A 10562-nucleotide genomic window follows, 5' to 3' on the forward strand; every position below is an offset into this window, starting at 1 on the left:
ATATTTAGAATCAACAGGCGTTTTAGAGTATTTGGCTGCAAGAAATATCCAAGTGACAAGCCACTTCGTTGGGATATCATCTGTGGACAGGTCGCTTCTAAAAAAAGTGCTATATAACTCAGTGGGCCTTATATAGTAAAATACACATTTTTGAGTTGTGGAAGGTTGTTGGTTGGTTTTGGTGGGGAGTTTAGACGTGGGACCATTTAAGTACAGCATAACGGATTTTGCTGCACTGGTGATATAAGCACACAGCCGATAACACTTGTTATCGTGGACATTCCTGCAAGTACTATCGAGGCTCGATAACCTACCACAACCTGTAGCATGGGGAGGTCCTCATTCAGCAGTGGATTGACCAAAGCTGGCGATTACGATAAACAAGCCACACAATCTAAAAAACGCATACATAAACTGAACGCCTTTTTTGGCATCAATTCCACTTCAGCTACGATCGAATCAGCACTGGCAGAATAAAAAAACACGTGTCGGGCAAATAAACAAGATACTCTTTTATTGTTGTTTTGAGAGGCGGAGCGGGAACTGAAAGCACCAATAAGGTCTGAAGAATGTGGAGCATGCACAAGCAATAATCTGAGCAGCTCAATGGCCCTGGGGGGGGGGGTGCCTACCACCCCAGTGCCTTCACAGGCACCCCCCCCCCCTCCACAGTGTCACCCAAATGCCTCTTTTTTTTTTTCCCCACTTGCAAAAACAGAGCCGCGCCCAGGGCTGAACAAGCCGTGGCCGCGGCTCAGGAGACGTCAGGTTGTTTTCTCTCCTCACTGCAGAACTCTGAGCTGTGCCGCCGCCGTCCACCGCTACGGCCGGCTCGAACTGCACACCGGTAACAGCGGTGTGTTGCCACGATGGTGCCCGCGTCCTGCAGTGACCAAGGCGCATTTGCAGGAGGATGCAACTAATCCTGGCCCTGCTTGGCCCCCCGAGCCAAGACTTGGATTTTGCGAGGGTCTGCGTTTCAGTTTGGTTGCGGCATAGGCAGTGGGAAAAAAAACACCCATACTGTGAAGGACCCTACGCTGGCTTGGCACAAACGTGCCAGTGGATTAGGGATTATGAGTGAGCACAAAGCCCCAGTGTGGTCTCACACTCATACATACATACACTCACTCGCCCATGCACACACACACATGTCATACACCACCGTCACATCGTTCAAAAGCCAGATTAAAATAAACTAAAACAAAATGTGCTTCAGTAACAGCCGCTCCAGATGACACACACGTGGGCAGCAAGGAAATTTCTCTCGATAATCCCTGGTAAGCAAAAATCCACCCAGGTAGAACTGCCACCTCTTACCGCCGCCCCCTCCCCCCATGGCAATCACACCGTTGAGTTGCCTTAGGAAAATATCCAAGATCTATCCTGAACCAAGTAATTATTATTGCATGGTAAGGGTACACTAAAATCTAATCCAGGACAGGGCAATGGGTAAAGGCTACCCAGAGTCCATTTTAAACAGGGGGGGTTGGGTTTTCTGTTTTCAATCAGGAACCTACCCCCCCCTCCCCCCACCGGGCCAGCTACATCGCAACTCTAAAATTTGTTTTTTAGTCGCACACGTTGCAAGGCTACTTTTTGGGGTAGGCCACTGCCAATTAACAGCATGCTTAAATCAGGCTTGTCGTTTCTAAATGCGGCTTTAAAATCAGACTGCCGTGCACCATAGGGCCCCCCCCCACCCATCCAAGCTGCCTATCGTGTTCACCTGGACACGCACAGGGAGGAGGCTCCTGATGGGTTTCGGAGCCCTCTCCTCGGTCTACCTTCTTGGCCTGTACTCATAAAAGGGTACAATCGGTGCACCCACACAGTCCTGATATTACATCATATGACCAAAAAAAAGTTAAACCTTTTGTGTTGCAAGTTGAGGCTTTCCTACCCTGCAACTTTCATGCAAGGGGCTGCTGCGGCTATTGCTGCCCGCTGCCAAAAGCAACTCTAGCTTCCTTGAGTTGCGTAAAGACCAAATCAGAACGGATTATTCTGTTTCTGGCCAAAACACTGCCACGAAGGCAAGAGTAATTCAATTCCTCGCCGTGTTTGAGGTAGCAATATAACACACATTAACACGTTTCTAATCTTTTATCTTTTCTGAAATTTTATTTTAAGAAAATAATAATTAAAATTATAAGTGCTTCTGAAATGCTCAATTTTACCAACACTTACAATGCTGCCTCATCGAGCCAGATTCAAACGAATTTAACGACTCTTTGAAAGCAAATAGTTGCCATCCAACAAGAGCCTGTGCGTCAATTTCCATTCGACTCTCGGGTTTTTCTCGGTAGGAAGACGCAAACACCTTGCTCACACAGAGGTTTAAAATATTAACAAAGCATGACAGGCCCCACGGAATGCAACCAACGATTTGGCACCATGCATCCCAGTCGCCAACGCTCCCATGCGGCAGGTTTAGCAAAACGGAAACGAACGAACAGCGAAAATCAGAATGTAAAAAAAAAATGTATTTACAGCTGCATCTTTGCCAAAATTCTACCGCCATGGAAACGTTGAGCACCACAATTTAACGTTGCAGGGGTGGGTGATGCGTGCCACGTCTGTTCAGAGTCTCGATGTTTTTCCGCGGTTGTGGTAGTGGTGCTTCGTTTAGCTCAGCTGGAGGTGACGAGGCTGGAGCACACCGTGCGCGGGAGCCAGATAAGATTGGGGCCTCGTGTGCCACTTGGAAGGTTCAGCAGAAACCGCTGAGGATCTTGCGAACGCCCAACGCGGCCAGAGCCGTCATGGCTCCGAACCCCGCGACGGCCATCAGCGTGTTTTTGAGCATGCTGTCGGGCGTCTCCCGCTCAAACTCCCGCACGAACCCATCCTGCACCGGAGGAACACAAGCGCAATCCACGTCAGTACAGTTCGTGCATGTACACACACACAGCATCGATCCTGAAAACAGCGGTGGCATAGCTATCGAATGTACAGGCGGTGCAACTGGGCGCTCAAGAGCCAGAGGGGCCCAGCTGCCGAGTTACAAAGAGAGGGGAAATTTTCTCTCCAATGATGTTTTCACAAACTTAATGCAGGTCTTGGAGCAAAATGTTGGCCCACCAAAAAAATAATGCAAGGGCCATACAGCATAACAGGAAAAACACACACTCGTGGGGGAATTGGCAGAGGGGGCCAGTCACATTTCATTTCTTACACCAGGGCCCACGCCAAGCACACTACGATTCAGACTTAAATGTGTGACGGGGCTTTGTCCACTGGCCTTATGCGCACATGCACGTATGGACGCAAACACGCGAGATTACAAAAACACAGCTCTTTCATGTTTTATACAAAGATCCGTGAGGGAGGGGGTGGTTGTGGTGGAGGCGTGGTGGCGGAAAGCCAGAAGAGGAAGCTGCAGAGAGGCGGGTGTGGGGGCGGGGTGGAGGAGCTCATGATCAATAGCGGGCTTTACGCACCCACACATTTGGAAAAATAAATCTTTCCTGCCACGTCACAAACATTCCCCTTACAATTGACGAAACAAAAAACCCCAATTCTGTCTCCCACCAGTGCCCCAGCCAGATGGGAATGGGCCCAATAGCTCGCCACAACAACATGCAAAGGTATACTGCTAACAAACAGCAGGAAGGCACGTCTCCCATGTCTTGCATGCGTGTCGTGACGACATTGCGAGTACTTTCAATGCTCTCAGCCCTATCTAGATCACCAGCTCAATGTAAAAAGGGCCCAACATGTGCCTGTAGTATTGTTCAGACCAACTCAACTGTGGCCATCCCATAAGGCTGAGCAGTGAAGTGCCTGGAGCAGCTGTGAGATGTTTGGTCCGAGCCACTACCCATCAAAACCTTTATTTTCAAACAATGCAGTCGTCGTCAGCAGAGCTGAACTTTTCCAGCAATAAGGTTTTGTTACTCTCTCGCATTGCGAACGAAAGCCAATGAATGAAGGCCACAGCGAGTGGCAATCTAATTCCGGGGCGTCAGCGGCTCTTTAAAATGCTAAAGTCCATATCTCGTTTTGCATGTGCGCACGCAATCCGAGTCCAATGGACAACAGTTCTGTTTACGCAACTGCCGGCGGGTAGCTGGGGATGACTGCGAGCGTGTTGCTGCACAGGGAGCGCAGCGGTCTGCCTCCGCTGTTGAGAAAAATACAAAGCAGTGTCCACCAACACGCCACGATGGCGAGGAGATGTTAACTACCTCGCCTGGTATACAGGAGGTCGTGGGTTCGATCCCGACCCCAACACCCAGAGGTCGCAAACGGGTTTTGATTCCTTACCCGTACCCGGCCGCACCAGGGTCGCAAACGGCTACCCGTACCCAGCCGGGTACGGGTAGCCGGGTATCGGGTAGGGTACGGGTATCGGGTACCCGATTGCGACCTCTGGGATGAAGCCATGTTGCAGTCGCTGGTGGGTTGATTCTAGGAACTTGAATTGTGAGAAGAGACAAGACGTTGGGAAATGAGTGACAAACGGTGACTCACCAGTGACTCACGGCCTACCCGTACCCGGCCGCACCAGGGTTGCAAACGGGTACCCGTACCCGGCTGGGTACGGGTAGCCGGGTACGGGTAGCTGGGTATCCGATTGCGACCTCTGCCAACACCTGTCCCCCTCCGGTTTTTCCCTCCACAAATGTCCACATAAGCCACTTCAATGGGCTATCACATGTGGCTCAGTCTCTTCAGAAAAAGAGCTATATAGCTCAGTTGGCCTTGCCATGTCCAATAAAAAAATATTCATATATTAAATAAGGAAATGTTTACAGTTTCGTAGAGAGATTGTATTTAAATGTTAAAGAGGACGAGGCCCGCACAAGCCATAACCAAATCGCGGAATGCACCTGATCTTGTTAGACCTCAAAGCCAAGCAGCTGGACATTGGCATTGTTTGCAAGCTTGTTTGTAATACATGGGCTGCGTGGGGTATGCAGCACAAAAAGACCAATTATTGTACTTGTATGCGTCCACATCTCGACTCCCTGCTTTTACCAATTCGCACTGGCCAGGCGTGGCAAAGTATGAATGTGGCGGCTCTCATCCAGCAGTGGATTGATAAAACGGCGCTGTAGATCCGTACGAGGCTCACAGAGACCAACAAATACTCAGTTTGAAAGCCCTAAAAAAAAGCTACCGCGGCGGAAGTTTTAGTTCCACAATTTACGCCTCTATAAAGGAGGCATTTGCACTGTTTCGTTTGACATCACAGCATTTTTGCCCACACACGTACACACACACACCAGGGGCCGCACCTTATTTGCTCAGTGGTTTTGAGTTCCCAGAAATGGTTGTTGAGGGGGGTCCACGAAACATGACAGTCACATTTTCCTAGGGGTTTCTGATTTCCACGTTTTGCTTCGCAGTCTTCCGTTGGTGAGGCAAATGCCTCCCCAGCCCCCCCTTAAGAGTTGAGAGATAACGCGTGGCTCGCTCGCTTGCTTGATTGTTGGCAAGATTCGTGTTGAAATTTTTCTCAGGTAAGAAAAATCCCCCGCTGTAAAGTCTAGAAAACGGCAGCTACCCCCCTGCACGAATATTTCCATTGTTCAGTGTCCCAGCTATCGCTCACGTTACAGTGCAAATAAAGATCCTTTGTTGTTGAACCGAGTAAGAACCAAGGTAGTCTATTTTTGTCACAATGGGCCCCCTTACGACTCAGAGAATGACCATATAACTCTTAAAAAGCAAGAACCTCGTGCAAATGAGTTGAGACTCGGAGACTTAATCCAGGTTATAAAGCAGGCAATTATGAGACTCAAAAGTGAATGTGTACCGTCTGAAATATGAAGTGCTGTTTTACAAGCCCAAGATTATCATCAAGTGGATGCAGAAATTACCGACAATTTTAAGTACCCAATTTAGGACGTGGATAATTAGACACGTGGTCAATGCGTCGTTTCTCTAATAAATACATTTTGAATGCGATGACTAATTTGGATAATAAAACCCGTTGTACAATTATGGTAATGTTAATTATTAACGTTGAAAAACGCCACGTCTCTCTGGGTCTTATGCAGTAAAGGCGACTACTTCTGCAGGTCTCTGCTCCTCGTAAACTCAAACCCGCAGCTGTTTAAAGGGCTGCTACACTTTGCTATTGAAACTGACTGCAGAAATCGGTACAGAATTTGTTTTTACACATTGGACTGCTTTAAACAAATTCGTCTCGAAAACATGGACGCTGCTGAAGAGCCGATAGGCAATGGAGCGAAAATATGCAGATGGTAATGCAGATGGTATGAAAACAGGGCGAATGCTGTCAGAGAGGATACGTGTCTCTCCCGATTTACAAAACACACAAGCTGCCCCTGGAGTCGCTCACCACTCTACAGAAGCGTCAAGGTGTCGCCGCCGACATTTTTCAGCAACTTGGAAAACTCAAATAGAAACCCAAATAAATTGCCCTTCCGTCTCGCGTTGTAAAAAAAACCCGTCTGAACACATCACCGTCTTAATCGCCACGAAAATCACAATTTCTACCATCTCCACCACCACTACGATCAGTGTCCACCACCAATCAATCACAACGAAGTCGCACATCACACCATCACCTTCACCACCACCATCACCACCACTACTACGATCAGTGTCCACCACCAATCAATCACAACCACGTCGCATATCACCTTCTCCACCACCATCACCAACGATCAGTATCCATCACCAATCAATCACAACCAAGTCGCACATCTCCACCGCCGACCGCGTCGTGTCTCGACCAAGTGCGTGGCTCACCCAGCCTCCCTGCTGCACGAACCAAGCCCTCCGCGAGGACACCAGGAAGGCGGCCACCTCGTCCGCCACGGCCCTCGCCTCGGCGTCGCTCAGCCGCCCGCTGGCTTTCAGCCTCTTGACGAGCAGCGCGCAGAACACCACCAGCGCGACCACGCGGCCCCAGTTCATGTGCCCGTCGGAGAACATCTCCCGGGCGACGCCGAGCGCCGAGCCGCGCAGCTCCTCGGAGTCCGTCTGGGCCTCCACGCGGCTCACCATGCCCGAGATGGCGGCGCGGTGTTGCTCCAGGAGCGAGTCTCCCATACTTTTGAGAAGCTTTGAAGCGGCAGAAAGTTGCTGCTGCTGCTGGTGGTGGGGCGGCTGTTCCGTCGGTGTTAGATGGGCCATGTAGTCCGAGATGAAATCCGCGGTCTCCACGGCCAGCCGGTCGACGTCGAAGCGCCTCGCTCCGCCACTCCGCGTTGCCTGAATGGCCGCCGCGGAATGCGAGACGGAGTCGGCGGAGGTGGCAGGCGTCGTGGGTGGCGGCGCGCCGCAGGCCTCGTCAATGGCGGGTGCTGTTGCCGTGTCGTTGTCGCGGGGCGAAGGAGAATTGGGAGGCGACCCCGCGCCCTGTTGCTGTTGTTGTAACCTGTCGGCGGCGAAGATCCCTGCGTGAGTTCCGTCGGCCACCATGGTTGCGTGCGAGCGAAGTAGCTTGGCAGGTTGTTGGTGTGTCGATGGAGGTGAGCGGTGAGACTGCGGCTGTGGGCGGTGTTGGAAGCGCGGTCGTCGGTTTTGTGGCCCAGCACGGACTGGGGGCGGGGCGGGCGGGCAGAGGCCACGCCCCCAACTTCCTCCCCCTCTCTCCCTCGGTCAAGTGGTGGGATTTTTCTTGTCTGATAGGTTTCTAAAATAATCCAAGTGAAAGATCTGCTGTGTGAATAATAACGCACGGGGTTTTTTTTTGTTTGCTACCAACGTTGGAAAGTGTGGCTTTATGAAGGTCCCCGTGTTGGAAGCGAGTTTACAGTGTGTTTCGTTTTCGTTGGGCCGGTTATGTAATCCGGGTTTCCAGAATCTTCTTTTATGGTGGAATTAATATTGAGTATGGTAAAGTAAAATATCGTGAGAGTTACCCTCGGTGTGTGGAGGGGTTCATCTAGCAGTTGATAGCACATGGCTGGTGACGTTGATGTTTTCAGTAAAAGTGCTTTGCCAAAAAATAGTTCTTTATATTTAAGGAACTTTAGTGAGTTAGAGACAGCATTGTGATGATGAGATACATCATCAGCCATGATCTATCCACTGTACGGTTGGGCCTGCATGTTAGAGCACGTGGATGTGATACTATCCGGGTAATACCAGGTGTTACAGACAAGGGGGTACGAGCTTAATCCATTTTCCGAGGTTTTGTTTCTGACCTTCCGCGCTGGTGTGTATACGTGGTGGGGTTTATCCGGGTTCATCCCTGGTAGCCTCTACCACGAAGCGAAACTGGTTTAATTCAGTCAGGCAAAATATCGCAATGGTAGCAGGGCTATCATTCAAAGAAAACCTTGAAACTCGGGATGGCTTAACATGTTTATCCCATCAGCAGCATCCTCGGTGCCCGATTGTGTCAAAATAGATGCCGTTTTGTTTGCTGGAATTGTCCCCGCTTTCAAGAAAAAAAACTAATCGGAACAATATTGACACACAGTTCGTCATAACATTTCTGCGAATTTAATTAAATTCTCGGTTTAATTCCAGTGGAAAATAACCCCATTTCAGATGCGTTTCGCAACCGGAATCGGAGACTTTCCCAACACTCTAAACTACCGTCAATGCAATTCGGACCCCTATGAACCGAATCACCCTGAATGCACCCGAACTTTCCCTGTCAGAGCTCAAAAGCTAAGCAGGGTCTCAGCGTAGATATTCCTTGTGTGGTGGAAAAGCATGCATGACAAAACCCTTGTAGACTGCTGGCAGAGCTTCAATGGCAGCAGCGAGTGGGAAGTACAGCAACATCCAATGTTGTTGTCACGCGATATGTGCTCACATCGAAAGCCTTGATAATTTGTTTTTTACCCTTTTATCTGGCAACAAAACTGACACCTTTTTTGCAAGGAGTCATGTTTGCATAGACCACAATACCTGGCAGTCATAATGCAAACAAAAACATAACTCTGATAATGTATGCAATGTCCTTAAAGTTGATGAATCAACTTTAAGGACAGTGCATACATTATCAGAGTTATGTTTTTTGTTTGCATTATGACTGCAGGTATTGTGGTCTATGCAAATATGACTCCTTGTAAAAAAAAGGTGTCAGTTTTGTTGCCAGATAAAAGGGTAATAAACCAATTATCATATTTTTTTACTGGCAAATGAGGTTCCAATGGTGTCGATAGCCTTCTTACCTTACACCAGCCCGGACTGACCATATTGGTGAAGTATGGTCAGACAACCCCCACTACCAGCACAACGGCGTCGGGAGGCACTCATCCAACAGTGGAGGGATAAAACAGCTGCACATGGTGTACATACTTGAGGAGGGCTTCATCCAGCAGTGGGTTGAACATAGCTGCTGGTTATTTATTATGATTATAACATTGCTTTGCATTTTCAATAAAGTAACATGATAAAGCAAGCTTGTAATGGTAAACACGGTTCATTGCATCACATGATTTAATGGTCTAGGAACGCTTGAACTGTGGAGTTTTAGACTTTTGGAGATAACGCAGAGTTTATCTGTCTTTTCGAAATTCCATTCATGAGCCCGAAAACATCAACAAGAAGAGTAAACTTACCCCGACTGCAAAAACAAAAACACATCTCATAGCAAGCATAACAGCAATTCTCGTGTTTAGACAAAATAGAATAGTAATGCAAACGGAATCTAGAATATTTTTAAAGCATAGTTATTTAAGATAACATACTCGTATTCATAAAACTATTTTAACACGTACGATAGTCATCGTTCACATTTAAAAAAAAATGTACTGCTCATTGTCAATCTACTGTGGGATAAAGGGTCCAGCCAGCTATGGCGTGTCAGTCGTGGGGGTTGTTTGACCATACTTCACCACGCTGGTCAGTGTGGGTTAGTGAAGATGTGGGGGGGCTGGTTCAGATGTCACTGAATGTAATCGCTATTGACGGTAGCAGAAGTAGGCAAAAATGGGTCCATTGTTGAAATTCGTATTAAAATATTACTTCCGTAAAGGAAAAATTCCCAGAGTAATTCTGTTGGTAATGCTGCTGCATGGTGCGTGAGAACATTTACAACAACAAAGACTCAACACATTCTTCAACAACCCTGAGTCCTTAAGAAACATAATCAGTGACGTTTCATGGGCATGTTGAAAGTCCGTTGCCTGAAACGTCCCCTTTTATATATCTTCCATTTTAAAGCCGCACTGTTGTTGATGAGTAGGCTGTTTAGTTAATTCTGGATAACGCGGCTCAACCCACAGGCTGCATGATTCATGATTCATTTCCATTCTACTGGTGGCTCCACTACCACGCACCTTCCCTCCTTTCTCCATCCAAAATTTCCAGCCCAATGACGTCATATCTACACCTCGTCGGTTTTTGACCAGACTTCCCCCACGCTGGTGACTGTGCAGTGCTTAACAAGTAAACCCGTAAAAACAAAGTTTTTCACTCTAAATCCTTTATATGCGTGGCGGCTAGAGTCATCTCGTCCTCTGGCTTGAGATGGCTGCAATCTATGGGTCAGATGATTGTCTGCCAGTATTAAGCAATTGGTAATAAAAATTTTAATTTGTTTTCCCTAAACAGTGTAAAATTTTGGAAAAAAAATTTCACGAAAATTAATTGTCACACACAACGAGTCTGTGTGGAAAATG

The 10562-nt window shown here is 48.1% G+C and overlaps 1 protein-coding gene across 1 annotated transcript; it reads right to left on the bottom strand.

Annotated features, from left to right (window-relative positions):
• Nucleotides 1-497: 497 nt before the first annotated feature.
• Nucleotides 498-7495, bottom strand: LOC133354974 (induced myeloid leukemia cell differentiation protein Mcl-1 homolog). The gene is made up of 2 exons (XM_061572205.1): nt 6727-7495; nt 498-2851 (listed from the first exon to the last, which is right to left on the bottom strand). The coding sequence occupies exons 1-2, from the start codon at nt 7399-7401 to the stop codon at nt 2714-2716; spliced, it is 813 nt and encodes a 270-aa protein (XP_061428189.1). The 5' UTR covers nt 7402-7495; the 3' UTR covers nt 498-2713.
• Between the last annotated feature and the right edge of the window lie 3067 nt (nt 7496-10562).

The sequence above is a fragment of the Lethenteron reissneri genome, chromosome 50 (assembly GCF_015708825.2).
Source record: "Lethenteron reissneri isolate LAM-NWPU_2019-01 chromosome 50, ASM1570882v1, whole genome shotgun sequence".
NCBI lineage: Eukaryota > Metazoa > Chordata > Hyperoartia > Petromyzontiformes > Petromyzontidae > Lethenteron > Lethenteron reissneri.